The sequence below is a fragment of the Sprattus sprattus genome, assembly GCF_963457725.1.
Source record: "Sprattus sprattus genome assembly, chromosome: 17".
NCBI lineage: Eukaryota > Metazoa > Chordata > Actinopteri > Clupeiformes > Clupeidae > Sprattus > Sprattus sprattus.
In genome coordinates this window covers 5078939-5098938 of record NC_137915.1, presented here as the reverse complement: position 1 = coordinate 5098938, position 20000 = coordinate 5078939, and the positions used below count along the sequence as shown (strand labels likewise).

At 45.0% G+C, this 20000-nt stretch overlaps 1 protein-coding gene across 1 annotated transcript in view; it reads left to right on the top strand.

Annotated features, from left to right (window-relative positions):
• Window positions 1-20000, top strand: part of myo3a (myosin IIIA) — a gene marked incomplete at both ends in the record, with an annotated part of 36969 nt that overhangs the window by 631 nt on the left and 16338 nt on the right. Inside the window, 15 exons of the mRNA XM_080855112.1 lie at window positions 1503-1658; window positions 4504-4603; window positions 5719-5835; window positions 6032-6136; window positions 6829-6912; window positions 8208-8410; window positions 9539-9637; window positions 9759-9873; window positions 11375-11501; window positions 12053-12263; window positions 13652-13799; window positions 16082-16235; window positions 17291-17379; window positions 17541-17670; window positions 19687-19769. Of these exons, the coding sequence (XP_080711238.1) occupies window positions 1503-1658; window positions 4504-4603; window positions 5719-5835; window positions 6032-6136; window positions 6829-6912; window positions 8208-8410; window positions 9539-9637; window positions 9759-9873; window positions 11375-11501; window positions 12053-12263; window positions 13652-13799; window positions 16082-16235; window positions 17291-17379; window positions 17541-17670; window positions 19687-19769 (1921 nt within the window). The remainder of the gene's footprint in view (window positions 1-1502; window positions 1659-4503; window positions 4604-5718; window positions 5836-6031; window positions 6137-6828; window positions 6913-8207; window positions 8411-9538; window positions 9638-9758; window positions 9874-11374; window positions 11502-12052; window positions 12264-13651; window positions 13800-16081; window positions 16236-17290; window positions 17380-17540; window positions 17671-19686; window positions 19770-20000) is intronic.

The window sequence follows — 20000 nt, the reverse complement described above, 5'->3', positions numbered from 1 at the left end:
ACCACTGTCTACCCCATCATCAAGATAACTAAATGACTCCTCTATCCCCTGTACCACTGTCTACCCCATCATCAAGATAACTAAATGACTCCTCTATCCCCTGTACCACTGTCTACCCCATCATCAAGATAACTAAATGACTCCTCTATCCCCTGTATCACTGTCTACCCCCATCATCAAGATAACTAAATGACTCCTCTATCCCCTGTATCACTGTCTACCCCATCATCAAGATAACTAAATGACTCCTCTATCCCCTGTACCACTGTCTACCCCCATCATCAAGATAACTAAATGACTCCTCTATCCCCTGTACCACTGTCTACCCCCATCATCTAGTGCTCCTCTCCCCCCTGTACCACTGTCTACCCCATCATCTAGTGCTCCTCTCCCCCCTGTACCACTGTCTACCCCATCATCTAGTGCTCCTCTCCCCCCTGTACCACTGTCTACCCCCATCATCTAGTGCTCCTCTCCCCCCTGTACCACTGTCTACCCCATCATCTAGTGCTCCTCTCCCCCCTGTACCACTGTCTACCCCATCATCTAGTGCTCCTCTCCCCCCTGTACCACTGTCTACCCCATCATCTAGTGCTCCTCTCCCCCCTGTACCACTGTCTACCCCATCATCTAGTGCTCCTCTCCCCCCTGTACCACTGTCTACCCCATCATCTAGTGCTCCTCTCCCCCCTGTACCACTGTCTACCCCATCATCTAGTGCTCCTCTCCCCCCTGTACCACTGTCTACCCCATCATCTAGTGCTCCTCTCCCCCCTGTACCACTGTCTACCCCATCATCTAGTGCTCCTCTCCCCCCTGTACCACTGTCTACCCCATCATCTAGTGCTCCTCTCCCCCCTGTACCACTGTCTACCCCATCATCTAGTGCTCCTCTCCCCCCTGTACCACTGTCTACCCCATCATCTAGTGCAGGCCTTGGATTGTCCAGTGTACTAGAACAGGTAGAACAGAACTCTACCTTTGATGAAAGCTCACGCCTCAGTGTGTAACCTTTGACCTTTTTTTTTTTTTTTTTTGAACTTATTGTTTATTGATCCAAGACAGTCATCACAAGACAATCAAAAGAGAAGAGTTACTGTAACATTAACATCCATTTCATACACCGCAAATGGAAAACTCCTCATAAAATATATCCTAACATACAACACAAAAGAAAAACACATATGACACAAAAGAAAAAGAAAGACAAAACATTTTTTAAGATTTGTTTTGGGGCTTTTCATGCCTTTAATTGACAGAGCAGTGAAGTTTGTGAGAGGAAATGAGTGGGAGAAGAGGTGGGGAGTGGACATGAGAAATGGCATCGGGCCGGATTCGAACCTGTGACCTCCTTGAGCTTCAAGCCCTGAATGTGGTCGGGGCTACTGTTTGAGCCACAGTGCCCCCCACAAAATATTTTTTTTTTCCTTTTTTAACATGTTAACACGTGAAGCCGCATCCTGTGCTAATTCCCTAAACGTGCTCCTCTGTCTCCCGTGCAGGTGTCTGATCAAAGACTTTGAGCTGCGCCCCAACGTCTCCGACCTCCTGCAGCATGCCTTCATCAGGCTGGCCGTCGGACGGGAGAAGGTCATCCAGAAACAGCTGATGGAGCTCATCGATCGGAACCACCAGATGGGCAACATCGAGAAGACCAGGTAGAGCAGGGGAGGCAGAGATACAGTACCAGTCAAAAGTTTGGACACACCTTCTCATTTTTTGAGACATTTTTGTCTTTACTTGTATTATTTTCTACATGGTAGATAGCACTTTTTTGTTTAGTACATAATTCCATATGTGTTCTTTCGTAGTTTAAATGTCTTCAGTATTAATCTACAATGTAGAAAATAATACAAGTAAAGTAAAAACTTCTCAAAAAAATAAAGGTGTGTCCAAACTTTTGACTGGTACTGTAGAAAGAAAGGGGAAGAGAGTAAGAAGAGATATTGAGTGCACTGAGAACCACTGGCCCACAGTGATTGGACACGACTACAGTAGCCTAACTGTACTCCATTGGCTTACAGTGAGCGGGCTCCGCTGAAGTGATCTAACTGTACTCCACTGGCTTACAGTGAGCGGGCTCCGCTGAAGTGATCTAACTGTACTCCATTGGCTTACAGTGAGCGGGCTCCGCTGAAGTGATCTAACTGTACTCCATTGGCTTACAGTGAGCGGGCTCCGCTGAAGTGATCTAGCTATACTCCTTTGCAAAGAGCCAGGGGCACTCTAAGTCTGATAGACCGAGTCTCTGCTACCCTAAGAGGACATACTTGTGATGACACTGATATTCAACATACTAACCCTCAGTGAGAGGAATTACACGTCATCCCCACAGTGAGGCTTATTCTCTTGAGATGTCCATGGGCTACTTTATATCACTGATGAAGAAACTGTGCTGCTTATATCTTCACATCCTCTGTGAGATTGTGTTCTTATGTCCATTAGTCTGCTGCTTATATCATCACATCGTCTGAGAGATTGTGTTCTTACTGTATGTCCACTAGTCTGCTGTGCTTCTGATATGGCTGCTTCTTTTTTCCTTTTTCCTTTTCATTGTGTTCACTATGAGGCTGACAGACAGACAGACAGACAGACAGACACACACACACACACACACACACACACACACACAGAAACATACACACCTGCAGGGGTATATAGATATCCTCCTGTACCTGTAAAACATTAACCTGATTTTTGTCATTTAAGCCAACACGGAAAGCCAGTCAAAGATGCAGAGGGTAACGACAGGTATGGGATATTGACTGCAACAAGAACCACTAGAATATTAGAGGTCTACCAACTTCCACCAATCAGATCCCTAAACATAGATGTAGCCCCACCCCTGGACCCAGTGTCTTCAGCCAATCCACTGATTGCAGTACTTGAATGAACATAGAACCATTTCCATGCTCCTGTGCTGTCTTCAATATTTGTATTTTGTGGATTCTTAGGGATATGTATTTTATGTGTCAGACACATAAAGACAGTTTACTAATGTGTTCTTCAGTGATTAAAGCAGCATTGTGGAGTTTTGGTCTGAAACTAGCGAGCTACCTACCGTACAAAAATAGACAAAATCCTTGCAAACACCACCAACAGCTCTGACTGGCATCTTTTGGCGATAATGATGGTTAGGTCATGCTGTGAAGGCTTTTCTTACATATTCGCAGGGTGTTTCGACCTGAACAACAAAACTACAGTACATAGTGCATAGCCTGGACAACTAGTGGGTCCGACAGGTGTGTTTATCAGTCCTTCGCATGACCATATAGCATGAAAAATAATTTGAAGATATTGCCAAAAGCAAAAAGATACCTCAGAAAGTGCCACATTGTTGTGTAGTGTTGCTTTAATAATCGACTACAACCCTCTACACCCTACAAAACTCACTCAGTTTGCTGTTGATAAGTGACACGGTTGTCACATATATCAAACTGTTTGTGTTGACAAACAGCAACTTTAATGAATGAAGACTGTTTTTTGAGTCTTTTGCTTGACTGCTTTTATATTAACATGCCCAGCTATGAATTCTTCTCTAAAAGTCATGTAATAATAGTGACATCTCAATGGCCATAAATCAGTCCTCCTCTACAGTAAGATGCACCTCCTTCTCCACAAGTGAATCAGTGAAGACTGACTTGGGGCTAGAGAGTGAGCCTTTTGGGGGGCGTGGCCTCATCACACCCAAGGGAGAACAGAAGTTCCAGAACGTTCTGTGTTCCTTCCCCAGTTCAGCAGGGGCAGGGCAGAATAAACACCCTGACCCTGGCGTGAATGTGTTCGACCACTACTCCGCGACTAGGAGAACTAAATAGTTTACTCTCTGTAAACAATACACACCTTTTCATGTGCCGGGCCATGATGCCACCTGACCTGGGCCTTCCCTGTCCACAGCCACTGAACTCAATGAGGACAGGAGGTGAAATTCTGTACATGTGATTGATAGAAGAAATGAGAAAATCTGTTCTAGAATGTAGGCACATTTTTGACTAATAAACACTTGAAATAGATCAGTCTGTGTGCAAACCCTAACCCTAACCCTAACCCTATGACTAATAATGATAACATTAATGATAACATTTTAGCAGCAGTGGAATACTGTTTCTGTTAACTACATCCTGGGATTCCCTTTCAGAAATGCCATGTCTTCCCCTGTGTAGAGGCAGTCAGATCTTTCCCTTATATTTTCCTTCGGTTAATGTAATTAGACTGAAAATACAAAGACACACACACTTTCATTCTGCACTCCTATTTTAATTGCAATGTTGATATTGCAATATCAATATCAATAACTAATTGCAATGTGCACATGAAGTTAGTGTGTAGGGTGTCTTCGTTTTGTCTGTCCAAATAGTTTTTTCACCCTTTCCCCCTCCAACCCGTTGATATTCTCGTGTTTTGATTGTCCTTAATATAACAATGAAAAAAGAAATGCAGACAAACTCATTCACCTCTTCTCTCATGTCAGAATGAGTGTCATTCCCTCTCTCTGTGTTCCAGGCACGAGCGAATCCACACCAAGAAAAACAGCTGCGCCAAGTGCAACAATCAGGCGCACGACTCCGTGGACGATTTGGCCACTATGGAGGTGCTGGATGAGGTAAAGGATTGTGGGATTGAAGGCGACCTGGGCGATCCCAGCAGAGGTTCCCAGCAGGAGATCTATACGTCTATACATAGCGGTGGATTCCAGAGCATTAGGGGAACTAGATGCTGTATTTAGTTCCATACGTTGACAACAGCCTCACAAATCTCTTTGATGGTGCTGCTAATTATGTATATGTGGATAATGTGAATTTAATGAAAACATGGGTCTTTCTCAGATAGCACATTGTTCTTGCTGTTCCATATTTCTGAGTCTGTGTAAATTCTATAACTGCCGAAGGTACTCTATCTCCATTGAGAACTGTCAACCTCCATGTTTTGGTGGAATATAAATGGGGATTTTATGATCACTCTGGCAGTGTGTGTGTGTGTGCAACACATTGCGGGGGATTCATCCAGGTTGTGTGAAGCCTCAGTTATTCGATACATGAGATACAAATCACCCGCTGCTACCTGCAGAAGGAGTTCTGATTGTACATCAGCCTAGTGTTTGTTTGTGTGCTTGATTTCAGTGTCCCTGGAGTGATGGAAGAGGATGGAAAGTGTGTGTTTTGTGTGTGTGTGTGTGTTTTGTGTGTGTGTGTGTGTGTGTGTGTGTGTGTGTGTGTGTGTGTGCGTGTGCGTGGGCGTGGATTTAAACAGTGGAATATGTCATGAGCTTTTGTCATTGCTGGCTTTCTGTCAGTTATTCAGTGGATATCTACACTATCTTAACTATTGTACAAATAGACATTTCATAGATTCAGAAGGAGACAGTCTAGTGGAACCACACCTACTCATATTTAGATAATTATATATTTATGGATATACATAATACTCAAATGAACTTTGGCATCCATAGATTGTAAAGTAGTTTTATGACAAAGTGGTGTGTGTGTGTATGTATGTGTGTGTGTGTGTGTGTGTGTGTGTGTGTGTGTGTGTGTGTGTGTGTGTGTGTGTGTGTGTGTGTGTGTGTGTGTGTGTGTGTGTGTGTGTGTGTGTGTGTGTGTGTGTGTGTGTGTGTGTGTGTGTGTGTGTTGTGTGGGTGTGTGTTGTGTGTGTGTTGTGTGTGTGTGTGTGCGTGTGTGTGTTGTGTGGGTGTGTAATGATGTTATTGTTTGTGAACAGAATTCTGTCACAGAGCAGCTGCAGGTACGGTATGCTGCCGAGCAGATCTATACCTACGTGGGGGACATCCTCATCGCCGTCAATCCCTTTCGTGATATGGATATCTATACATCAGAGGTGTGTGTGTGTGTGTCTCTGTGTGTGTGTCTGTGTGTGTGTCTGTGTGTGTATGGGAGAGACCGTGGCTGTCATTGAAAGTGTATGTCAGTAGCCTATCTATATCTCAGAGCTCAGGTGTAGCAACATTACGAATAAGTATAAATCTAGTGTGATTAACCTTCCCTTCGCCCATGGTCTGCCTCCTCTGTGACAGCACACAAAGATGTACATAGGAGCCAAGCGCACTGCAAACCCCCCGCACATATTTGCTGTGGCAGACATCGCTTACCAATCCATGGTGTCATACAACTCCGACCAGGTAATTCCTGCCTTTGATGTGTTTTGTGGTGTCCATTACTGCTGTCACCTATATTCATCACAACAGCATAGCAGCACATGTGTTTCAATGACTTTGCATACTTCTAGAATGTTCATGTAGCAATATGCACATTCATGTCAGTTATTGTTTCAGTGTGAGACCATACCAGTCTAAATGCATGTGTGAGACCATACCAGTCTAAATGCATGTGTGAGACCATACCAGTCTTAATGCATGTGTGAGACCATACCAGTCTAAATGCATGTGTGAGACCATACCAGTCTAAATGCATGTGTGAGACCATACCAGTCTAAATGCATGTGTGAGACCATACCAGTCTAAATGTATGTGTGTGACCAAACCAGTCTAAATGCATGTGTGAGACCATACCAGTCTAAATACATGTGTGAGACCATACCAGTCTAAATGCATGCGTGAGACCATACCAGTCTAAATGCATGCGTGAGACCATACCAGTCTAAATGCATGTGTGAGAGAGACCAAACCAGTCTAAATGTATGTGTGAGACCAAACCAGTCTAAATGCATGTTGTTAGTGGGATATGTCATCAACAGGAGTTCTTCATTGTTCAATAGCTGTATTGCATAACTCTCTCTCCTCTATGGCTTGTGTGTTGCAGTGCATAGTGATTAGTGGATAACTCTCTCTCCTTTATGGCTTGTGTGTTGCAGTGCATAGTGATTAGTGGAGAGAGTGGGGCTGGGAAGACAGAGAGTGCCCACCTGCTGGTGCAGCAGCTGACGGTGCTGGGCAAGGTAATACTGCCTCCGGCCATATCTCTGCTATCCTGTCAAACTCCTGTCAATTGGCAGTTATGTCAAAAGTGCTATGCCTCTTTTATTTGGAGTGTGATAGAATCAAAAGAGACTCCAGAGTATACTCCCCGACCGTTTTTTTTTCTCATTGAACCTTTCTGTCAGGCTGACAGGAAAGTCATTCCCATTGACAGATCAGTCTAGGCCTTGTCTCCCATCTCTGATTATGACAATGTGTTGGGATGAGGAGATTTAGACGGAGCCATTTCAAATGACAGGGGCCATTTTGTAAAGTAATGAGAAATTAGCTTCTGAAGGGCGTCTTTCTCTTCATTTGTGGTTTCATTCAAGGGGGTTGTGTGATTTAAAGGAATGGAAAATGTCTTTCATGATAAACTCACAAAACCTTGAATAATAAGCTTGTGTGTATGTGCTGAATTTTAATCATCCAGTGCTTTGTGTCTCTAACCCTATCTGTAATCAGTACAATGCTCTTGCTATATTATTAAATTCAGTTCATTATATCCAGTGCCATACTTAAGCAATAAGGTTCGAGAGGCAGTACGGTATCGTCAATAATGTACTTGTTCGAGGGAGTTGTTAGGCCCGACGCGCAGCGGAGGGCCGGCAAACCCTCGAACAAGTACATTATTGACGATACCGTACTGACTCGAGTACCTTATTGCTTTTATAACACGGTTGCCAGCGACTCCAAAATATTAAGTACAATTAAAGTAAACAGTAAGCTGCCTTTCAGGACAAAAAAAGTTGTAGACACCAAACGTTGTGTATCGCATTTCAGTAGCCAAGAGAAAATAGTCCCCCTTTGTGTGGCTGTTGCTATGCAACAGACAAATAGCATTGGGAATTTAACGTCTGTTAGACCTAGCACAAAAGCTACGTGTGTTTCAAATGGGTTTTTGGTCTAAGCGCTAAAAGTCAACTACAAATAATATTCGAGACTTTCAGTAAAGACTTTAAATACTCTGCAACATTCGCGTAGCACAGAAACAACTAACCGAGTCAATTTAGACATATAAAAAGTCGTGTAGATAGCTTAATTCACATGAAACATTCCCCACTACATTAGCCACAACACGCCGCCATCTTGGATAGATATTTCCTTTTGAGTGCGTACTGATATGGAACGCTCAGGTAGATGAAAACAGGTCGTACAGTTACTATACCGTAGAATATAGCACACCCCGGAACTAACTCTCAGAATGGTGGATTCCATCTACCCGTGTTATAATTCCATCTACCCGTGTTATAAAAATGATTTGGTTATGTTCCAGGCCAATAACCGCACGCTGCAGGAAAAGATCCTTTTGGTAAATAATCTTGTGGAGGCCTTCGGCAACGCCTGCACCGTCATCAACGACAACTCGAGCCGCTTCGGGAAGTACCTGGAGATGAAGTTTACCTGTGGTGGAACAGTGGTGGGAGCTCAGATCTCGGAGTATCTACTGGAGAAATCTCGCGTCATACATCAGGCTATGTAAGACATGTATAGATGTAATATATATATTCCCTTTGGGTGTTAGCATTAGTGTTAGCTTAGCAAAGTTAGCAAGGGCAAGTATACCCATGAGGAAATGGGGCATGATCCTCAAACAGATCCCCAGGGATCTCATATTAATTCCTGTGCTTAGCCTAGCCACAGATCAGAGACGATAAACATTTGAGCTCAAGACTGTGTTGTCTCTGTTCTCTCCCGGGGGCTTCTGGCATTTACCCCCCCTGGCTGGAGTTAATCCAGCACCTCTCATGGCCTCTCACTGTGGGGAAGGGAGGGGAAGCAATGTGGGTCAGGGGGGATGAGATAAGGCCCCCTGTCTTTGATCAAAGATTCTCACACAGAAGGTCACCCCTCACACAGAGGCACACACACAAACACACAGACTCGCACACACACGCGCGCACACACACACACACACACACACACACACACACACACACACACACACACACACACATACCACCCACACAAACACACACACACACACACACACAAACACACACACACACACACACACACCTAAGAGCTGAGCGCTGTTTTGGTCTCTAGTGAGAAATCTGGAGCTGATTAAAGAGAAGAAGCCTTCTGCATTTTATTCAGGTTTAATCACTCTGCTGCCCAAAGGATACTGACCTTTCTGGAGAGTTAAAATGACTGCATTAAAGTCAGACCATGGAGTGTGTCCAGATGATTATCAGAGCTGTGTAGCCCCGGGATAGTGCTGAAACAGGGGATAACCTGCTACAGTAATCTGCACATCGGTGAAGGCGTTTGCTTTACAAAAAATAGTGCCATTTATAGGCAGTATGGAATTCTAGTCTAAAACAAGAGTTAACGATCTAACTAGCAAACACCTATCAGGCCGCAGTGCAAAACACACAGTTCCAACAAAAGCAACATAAATGAAGCAGGTCATTCGTGAAGGAAATATGAATTTGTGATAACAGTTTGGTTTCTAACAAAAAATTAAAACCATGTTTCTGGCAAAAGGCAAAGGAACATCTGTTGTTTTTTTGTTGTTTTTGGGGGGCAAAACAATCTCTTCAAAATTCAATTCCTGTCCATTGTGTAAACATTAAAGAATGTTTTTTCTTTGGTCGCACACAGGGGCGAGAGGAATTTCCACATTTTCTACTACATCTATGCTGGCCTGGCGGAGAGGAAGAAGCTTGCCCACTACAAGCTTTCTGACAGCAAGACTCCCAAGTGGGTTATATTCACCCTCCCAGACACCCTGTACTTGCCTCTGTGGTTTCACTGCATTTTAAACCACCCTCTGTATCTTCTCCTTTTTTTTTTTCTTTTGTCCTTTTTTCGTGTCCTCCAGATACCTTCACAGCGAGCACGTTAAATTGGTACCTGACATCATGACCAGCGTCTTCTACAAGGAGCAGTTTGAGGCGGTGGAACAGTGCTTCAAAGTCATCGGCTTCACCCTGGAGGTACTGTGACTTAAGGACTTAATTACTTATTAAAAAAAGACAAAGACAAACCCACCAGTTCCACAGCTGCATCTGCTGTCTGTTGGCCTGCCCTTTGGACATGACAGAAAAAGCCAGGTGTTCTTTCACTTTGACAGAGTGAGGTTTCTGTGAAGTAGATAAAGGCTTATTGTCTGTGGGAATACAGTTCTTACTGTTCAGAAAACATGCTCACATATGCACACGTGCTCACACACACAGATGCAAATGTACTCACTCACTCACACACACACACACACACACACCCCCCCCCCCCCCACACACACACACACACACACACACACACACTTACACACACATCCACACCCCCTAGACTCAGCCTTTACAACACACACACACACACACACACACACACACACACAATATACACACTTAGGCTTAGTATACTCTTATTTTACAGCACATCAGGTCGCATGTGTTTTTGCTAAAGGGAGAGACAGCAGCCAAGCAATTACAAAAACAACTTTCATTGATCAGTGGATAGCACAGACTGAGTGCACCGACCAGGAAGTAAGGGTAAAGGCCACTGTGGCCTGCAGAAGCAATGGGGTTCCTTCATGGCCAGCAGGCACAACATGGGACGCCCAACCACTAGTGTACGACTCACGCTTAGCGCTGACTCGCCGCCAGAGCTGTTGGCTGAATGCGCAGCTCTGATGAGCTTAGTGGGTCATCTTAAGATGGCTGCCAACTATGGAGCATCTCCTCCGGTCAAGGTGCCAACCGCTCCTATCAGGTCCAGTGTGGTCCGTAGTGGGCTGTATGTGATCTTCACCACCCTATAATATCCCACCACTGCTCCCACTGTTATTGTGAAATAATCATCATCATCATCATCATCATCATCTTTCTCATCATCATCAACACTGGCTGGTCGGTGAAATTGACAGCCATTTTGACCAATCAAGTGATGATGAACGTGATTGACAGCCATTTTGACCAATCAAGTGAGGATGAACGTGATTGGGGCATTTCTGCAATCCTGCTGTCTGACCTGATGCCTGGTGGGAGGGCGGTGTGTGTGAGAATCAGTGCAGGCTTTGTGCACGCCAGCCGTGACATTATGGGATGTGGCAGGGTATAGTCAGCACATGTAATCAGACAGACAGTTATAGAGACATCCCATTGGTGTTGGGCCGCACTGTAACATTTAGAAATCGCCCGCAGACCCAGCTGAGCTGACAGACATACACACAAACACAAACACACACAGACCCAGCTGAGCTGACAGCAAGTGACACAATCATTTCTGCGGCTCTCAGATCGAATCAGCATAGGTCCCGTTATGTCAGTATGTCAGCATTGGACATTCATATTCTTTCTCTGTCATGTCCTTGTATTTATGTTGCATGTGTATGATGTGTTTTTCTTTCTCTATCTGTCTCTCTCTCTCTGTCTCTCTCTCTCTCTCTCTCTCTCTCTCTGTGTCTCTCTCTCTCTCTCTCTCTCTCCTGACTCACAGGAGCTAGGCAGCGTGTACAGCACCCTAGCGGCCATCTTGAACGCAGGTGACATTGAGTTTGCCTCTGTGGCCTCGGAGCACCAGACAGACAAGAGCAACATCTCTAACACAGCTGTGCTGGAGAACAGTAAGTGTGTCCCCCCCCCCGAGCGTGAGGACAGGCGTTGTATAAAACTTTCAGCGCAGCAAGCAGGTTGTCATGTCTGCATAGGGATGGTAGATGTGAAAGCAGGTTGTCATGTCTGCATAGGTATGGTAGATGTGTATGCAAGTTGTCATGTCAGGCTCGCTTGGGTCAACTGCTTAAGAATATTTAGTATGTGTTTAGGTGTAATATATATGTAATATATATGTAATGTGCTTGTGTGGCTGTGTTTGTATGTAATATTTATGTCTGCATGTGTGCTGATAGAAACCCCACAATAGTGTGAAACGTGCCTTTTACCTTACCCTGACCTCCGTCTAAATCTGTTTGTATTCCTCACTGTCAAATTTCACAAATAGTGTGAGACCAAAAGTGCTGACAACAAGACAGCATGACATTTGTGTGTGTGTGTGTGTGTGTGTGTGTGTGTGTGTGTGTGTGTGTGTGTGTGTGTGTGTGTGTGTGTGTGTGTGTGTGTGTGTGTGTGTGTGTGTGTGTGTGTGTGTGTGTGTGTGTGTGTTTTCTGCCAACAGCCTCTTCGCTGCTACGCATTAGCGCAGACGAGCTGCAGGAGGCCCTGACGTCTCACTGTGTGGTGACGCGCGGCGAGACCATCGTGCGGTCCAACACCCCGGAGAAGGCGGCGGAGGTGCGCGACGCCATGGGCAAGGCCCTGTACGGCCGTCTCTTCAGCTGGATCGTCAACCGCATCAACTCCCTGCTGAGGCCTGACAGCCAGCTGGGGTGAGAGAGGGAGAGAGGGAGGGAGGGAGAGAGAGAGAGAGAGAGAGGGAGGCAGAGAGGGAGATAGGGAGGGAGAGAGGGAGAGAGAAAAGAGAGAAGGAGAGAGAGAGAGAGAGGTGTGGAAGGGAAAGCAGAGAAATAGTGGATGTGAAAAGGTGTCAGAAAGATGATGTATGAAGTGGAAAAGAGGCGCTGAGGCCAAGGGGTAGAGAGGGTGCAGAGAGTGAGTAGAGAGGGTGCAGAGAGTGAGTAGAGAGGGTGCAGAGAGTGAGTAGAGAGGGTGTAGAGAGGGTGTAGAGATGGTGTAGAGAGTGAGTAGAGAGGGTGTAGAAAGCGAGTAGAGGGGGGCACTGTGGCACGAGCTAATAGGCCCCCCATTTACGGGCTACACAGGTTTGATTCAGGCCTGCTGTCGTTTCCCGATCCTCTCCCCACCTCTTCATTCCTCCTCACTTCCTTTCCAAATAGTTCACTGTCCTATACAAATAAAGGCTAAAAAAACATAAAAAAAAAATAGAAAGAGCATATAGAGGGAGAAGAAAACGAATAGAGAGGGACATAAAAGGATAATGCGAGTGTGTTAAGTGTAGAGAGGAATGGAGTTAGCCTGACATAAGCGCTCAGGATAGTTTTGCTTCCCAACTCCAGGGCCCAGTAGGATCTAATAAAGATTCACACAGCAGAGGAGCGGGTGGGTGCCAGACTAATTGTATCATAATGTCTCATTACAAATGAGCCCGACCTTCTAGCCACTCCATCTGTCTTTCCCCTCTGTTTGCTGTTCTCACTGGCTTTCTGCTTTCTTACTCACGCTCTCTCTCACGCTCTCTCTCTCTCTCTTTCACTCTCTCTATCTCTCTCTCTTTCACTCTCTCTATCTCTCTCTCTCTGCTCTCTCTCTCTGCTCTCTCGCACACTCTCTCTATCTCTCTCTCTTTGTCTCATGTCTCTTGTCTTGTTTTCCTTTCTCATGCACACTGACTCATGCATACTCACACACACACACACACACACACACACACACACACACACACACAAACACACACAATCACTCTCTCTCTCTCTCTACTTTGCTTCTCTTTCTTTCTTTCTCTCCTCTATCCTTTGATTGTTTCCTTTTCCTTAGTCTTCTCTTCCTATTTATCTTCCTCTGTTTTTTCGTCCTCTGTTTCTCTTTTCCCTGTACTCCTCTAATCTCTCCCAACCTCTCTCCCTCCCTCTCTCCCTCTCTCTATCTCTCCCTCTCTACCTCCCTCTCTCTCTCTTCCTCTCTCTCCCTCCCTCTCTCTCTCTCTCTATCCCTCTCCCTCTCTCTCCCTCCCTCTCTCTCTCTCTCTCTCTCTCTCTCTCCCTCTCCCTCTCCCCCTCCCTCTCTCTCTCTCCCTCAGGGAGGAAGACAAAGGGCTGAACATTGGGATCCTGGACATCTTTGGCTTTGAGAACTTTAAGAAGAACTCCTTCGAGCAGCTCTGCATTAACATCGCCAACGAGCAGATCCAGTTCTACTTCAATCAGCACATATTCGCCTGGGAGCAGGTACTCACCCCCCCCCCCCCCCCCATCCCTCGCCTGAGACAGACCTGCCTCTTTGGATTATGAATAGAGTGTGAATTCATTAGTGGCTCAGGGGGACCATTTGTAAGTGTGTGGGTTTTTTGTACACCACCCCCGCCCCTACTGCCCCCCTCCCCCCCAATCACACACACACACACACACATACACACACACACACACACACACACACACACACACACTCACATCCATCCATTCACCCGGTCTTTCTCTCCTTCCCTGCACTTCTCTTTAACCTTATTTCCATCTAAATGGTGACAACACGGGCCCATTTATCCTCCCAGTGTGTGAGCGTGTAGCAGGCTGCTTACAAAAGCAAAATATGCTCTGCTCCTTTTATCTGCCCCAGGAAGTGTGGTGCAGTTCTCTTCACCTCTGTCTCTGGGGGGGGGGTGTGTGGGCATAGCCTTGGGCAAGTGAGCGATGTGATGATGTTCAGTGAATGCTGTAGTCGGCCCCCACAAACGGCCACCATAAATCAGTCGCAACGAGGGTGAATGGGGAGGTCGGGACGCTTGTACCTCCGCAGCGGGGGAACAATACTCCAGCAAGACCTCTTTAAGACGAACTCCTACTGCAATTTGGAAGCGTCTCATTTTGTATGAAACACTTTTCATTGTTCTCTGGCTTTTAATTAAGTGTCACATTCAGCTTTTTGTTGTATATTTGCAGATACGTAGTCATGTTTACTAGTCTTTTTTTCTCTGTGGTTGGTGTTTATTTCATACGTTTTTGTTATTGTTGGTGAAATGCACTCCAGTGTGGTGAGCTTGATGTGACCTGAGTCTGAGTCTTTTTGGAAGGCTTTTTTGTTATGCCTCTGAGCCCCAAGGCTCTTGTTTCCACAGATGCACCTCTGCTGTCCAGAAAAAAAGAGGTCGTTGCAACACTGCACTGACTTTACCCAAGGCTACAAGTCCCATTCCACTCTAGAGATTAGATTTCTTGAATCTGTCTGTGTGTGTGTTTCTGTGTTTGTGTGTGTGTGTCTGTGTGTGTGTTTTTCTGTGTCTGTGTGTATGTATGTGTGTGTGTGTGTGTGTTTCTCTGTCTGTGTGAGTGTGTGTGTGTGTCCTATTCCTTTGGAGTCACCTGCCAGCACACGTGTAAACATATGTAAGCCTTAGTGTTTTTCCATCCAGATATCCGCATATATGTCGGCACAAAAACAAACATAAGGTCATTCCTATGACCTGGAGGACATTAATACTCCAGTTCAGTCTGTAGTTTTATGCCTGTGTGCATAGGGCAGTGGGGTCTGATCTGTTGTTTAGTGTGACGGTGATGACTCACTGCGTCAGCCTCGCAGGCAGCCTCTCTGATGTTATCGGGTTAGGTAAGCGGCCAGCAGGCAGCGTGAGGAGGCCTCGGGGTGCTGCATCCCTTGTCCAGAGCTCTGCAGGTTATCCACGCTTTGAGGGGATTCGGACGCCACGCTTGGGAAAGAGCAGGAGTATTAAATAAAAGTCTAAAGCCCAAGAACTGGGTAGAGGCACTGGAGTAGATCCCTATATATAATATAATACATATAATGTAATATAATACATATATAATATAATATTCAGACAGCCTTTGTGTGTGCGTTTGAGCAGTATGTTTACTTAATACTTTATGGTTCTTGTTCATTCAAATTTCTTCTACACAACTTCACTTTTTATCTGCTTGATAGAGATATTTTTTTATTAATTGAGCAAAGTGTTCCATTAGAACACCTAAACATCATTCCGATTTGTGTGTGTGTGTGTGTGTGTGTGAGTGAGTGACTCTCCGAGTAGAGAGCGCTGAGAGCTGTTCTTCATAGTTCTGAGAGTGGCGGAGAATATTAATCCCTTCGGCCACAGTTGGCATTAGTCAGAGGAGTCTTAAAATGGCAGAAAAAGACTGCAGAGCCGAGGGGAAGTGCTCTGCACTGAGGAGAGTGTGCAGCACCTCCATGTTTTCCCTCTTCCTCTGTCCCCCATTTCTGGCTGTGAGCTGTGTTAGCGTCTGTGCTATGCTATGCTTCTTATGCCACGTTAGCAGGAATAAAAGTGAGAAACCCACTAAACACTAAATGGCACAAAGCAAATCAACTGACAAGGACAATTCGTGTTTTTGTACATTCCAATAAGAATAGAAACGCTATCTTGAAGTGCAAAGGCACATTATTTCTGTTAGCCATTAGCAATACAGGAAGTTAACAACTCGCTAAACAAGAGCTGCATCACTCAACAAACCCATTGGCTCTCTCCTGTCGCCCGTCACAGGATGAGTACCTGAACGAGGATGTGGACGCACGGGTCATCGAGTACGAGGACAACCGGCCGCTGCTGGACCTGTTCCTGCAGAAGCCCATGGGCATGCTCTCTCTACTGGACGAGGAGAGCCGCTTCCCACAGGCCACGGACCAGACACTCGTGGGTAAGAGGGTCTAAAACAGCATCAAGGGTGCAGATGATAGGGTGCATATCTGGGGGTCATCGCACACACACTCACACACACACACACAAAACATCATAAATGGAGAGGCCAACATCACCATTGTACCAGAGGTAAAGTGAGAATCTATAGATGATAAGTCCTCTGTGCCACAGACAGCAGTTTAAACCTGCCTGGACAGTGAAAATGAGTATATATTAAAGATATATCTTTATATAAATAACTCGTGGGTAAGGGAGTCTGAAACAACATCAAGGGTGCAGATGATAGGGTGCATATCTGGGGGTCATCACACACACACTCTCTCACACACACACACACACACACACACACACACACAGCATCAGGGGTGGAGATGAGCTCACTTAGCTTGGTTATAGTGATTTGCCGGGTGTGATATGTTTGAGCTCTTAAGTCATGCAGTTTCTCATAAAAGCCTGTCTATTTATTTGTCTTTTAACTCTAAACAGGTGTAACAAAGACACCTTAATAGGCCATGTGGTTGGTTTCTGTTATGGTGATTCCTCTATGTCCAGTCAGGGTGGGGGGAGGCTGGGTGGGGGTTTCTTATATGAAAAAATGTATTTGTGGATAAGTAACTGTCTGAAATGTATACTTTTCAATAAAAAAATATAATACAAAAATTGGGGGACAGATGATAGGTGTGAATATCTGGGTCATATAAACATGCTCACAGCAATGCGGTTACGACAGCAGGTAGCAGCAGCAGCAGCACTGCCACTAGATGTCTGTTACCATAGCAATAGCATAACGGCACCATAACCGCTTTGTCACTATGGTGATTATTGTCGTTAAAGCAGCGTAATGATAGTAAGTAGGCTGATGGAATGAAATTGTAAGATGGCAGGGTTTGATATTGATGTTTGTTCTAGTACACAAAAACATGCCTCGTCCATGTATACCAGAACATGCACTCAGAATCAAACATATGCACAAACACTGAGGGAAAAGAGTCTTTTATCTTTTGACTACAGTCATATAAAAACATAGAAATGTGTATCTGTTAATCAATACAGAAAAGTTTGAAGGCAATCTGAAGTCCAAGAACTTCTGGAGACCAAAGCGAGTAGACCTGGGGTTCGGCATCCACCACTATGCTGGCAAGGTACTTGTAGAGCTATTGAGTCACTCTTTGTCAGTGTTTCTTGAGGGAGATAAAAAAATGTGATAATTCTTCCCTCATAAATGTCTTATGTAAACAAATGTGTTTGTCATTCTTATCTCCCATCCAATCCCATCCCATCCCATCCATGGTGGCTTGGCTAGGTGGTTTACAATGCAGGTGGTTTCCTGGCCAAAAACAGAGATGCTCTTCCTGCTGACATCGTCTTGCTGCTGAGGTCATCCGAAAATGACCTCATCCGCAGGTTGGTCACCCATCCACTCACCAAAACAGGTAACCTTTCACCTTTCACCTTTCACCTTTCAAGTCTTCCTCCAGGCCTGAGGCTGCTCTTGGTGTAGTGTGTGGTGGCTATCGAGATTTATTTATCGAGATATTTCCCGTGCTGTTGAAGTATATCCGAGGGAGCTAACATCTTTAGCTTACTTGAGAATATATTTTTAGAAAGTGACATATTTTCTGTCTTACAAGATATATCTTGAAACAAGTCTGTGAGCATGTTTGGTAATTTACTTTTGAGTACAATGTAATTTTCACCCTTAAGAAAGCGTTTGAAACTATTTGAACTCTACTTAAAACTGAAATCAGTTGCTCTAATGGGTAATTATACTTGGGATCGGTGGCAAAGGCTCTTCTGTGAGCGTTTGAAACTATTTGAACACTACTTAAAACTGAAATCAGTTGCTCTAATGGGTACTTGGGATCGGTGGCAAAGGCTCTTCTGTGAGCCCCCCCCCCCCTCCCTCAGACAGACACCAAACCAGTGCATATCCCTCTTTCAGTGGCATCCCCTCATCCATTCGGCCACGCTTGTGTTGTCCAAAGCTGGCCCTTGCGGTGTGAGTACCCATCCCTGGCATCGCCGGCTTCCTACTAACACCGATGATGCCACATGTCATGCATCAAGCAGAGGCGCATAATCACTTTTTAATGTGGCCTTAAATGTGTTTAACATCCCTCCCGACCACGGCCCTGTGCACACTAACAGACTTCGATAATGTTGACGCTAATGGCTGGCAGATTTCTACAGCCTCCATCTTTCTCCTCGTTTCCCTGATGTTACTGAAGGGAGCCGCTATGCTCTCTCTCCCTCACTCTCTTTCTCTCTCACTCTCTGCCTCTCGTCTCTCTCTCCCTCACTCTCTTTCTCTCTCACTCTCTGCCTCTCGTCTCTCTCTCCCTCACTCTCTTTCTCTCTCACTCTCTGCCTCTCGTCTCTCTCTCCCTCACTCTCTCTCTCTCTCTGTCTTCCCTGATGTTACTGAAGGGAGCCGCTATGCTCAGCTCTGGGACGTGAGTTAACAGTCCATGGGCCCTCCCTTAGATCCTGCCGCCACAGTCCATCACACTCCTCTCGAGCGCTCAAAAAGTCGCCTCATTGACGTTATTCTTTGACAGACACTACGTTACAGGGACACAGTGTGTGGCTCTCAGTGTCAGTCGTTGTGAATGCAGTAGGAGCAGTCAGAACGGCATAATGTACACTTAATGTAAAGTAAAGCAAGCCCTGTATGTACTGAACCTGTGCTTATAGTCATAATGTACACGTAATGTGAAGTTAAGCCCTGTATCCTGAACCTGTGCTTATAGTCATAATGTACACTTAATGTAAAGACCTGTATGTACTGAACCTGTGCTTATAGTCATAATGTACACTTAATGAAAAGTAAAGTCCTGTATGTACTGAACCTGTGCTTATAGTCATAATGTACACTTAATGTGAAGTAAAGCCCTGTATCCTGAACCTGTGCTTATAGTCAGAATGTACACTTAAAGTAAAGTAAAGTCATGTATGTACTGAACCTGTGCTTATAGTCATAATGTACACTTAAAGTAAAGTAAAGTCATGTATGTACTGAACCGGTGCTTAAAGTCCCGCACATTGTGAACCAATGGCCCTTTTGGAAGTCTGATTTAACTTGTATACGTCCCCCTTGAGCAAGTTCATGTTCAACATTGTGGCGAGAAGATGTCTTTGGAGGATTAGTATCACCAGCTGCCGCCATTTACTAATTATTTTCTCACCTGCTATGCATCCAAGATTCATGATGATTTTTAACTCCTTCCTCTGCGTAGTGTGTCTGATGCCAAATCGGTGCCTAAATAACCATCTGTTCCCATTGTGTTGTATCTCCTAATGACCCCCCAATCAGCTCTTTCTCTCCAGACCTTGACCACTGTTGGGCCACCTGATTCTACCTGGCGAAATCAGAGAATGATTCATTATTAACGTCAGTCAATGAGTCCCTTGATGTGCTACTGTGATGACCACTTCTTTCTCCGTCTCAGGTAATCTGGCACACACCAAGGGCAAGACAATGGGCACATTACGCAGCCAGCGAACCCCTCAACGCACCATCAACCTCGCCAAGGTATTTAGCCCCTGCTATATCTATCACATTGGCTATATCAACCCACTCTATTTGTCATTCAGACTCGTATTATTCTTGTTTCTATCTAGCTTGAACTTAAAAAAAAACATACTAATGACCCTCAAGAATGTCCATGAGGGTAAAGAATCACTGGGGTTGGTTAAAACAGTTACCCAGTAAAACAGGCAACTATAGATATATTGTTTGAAAAAGTAGACGCAATACACGCAA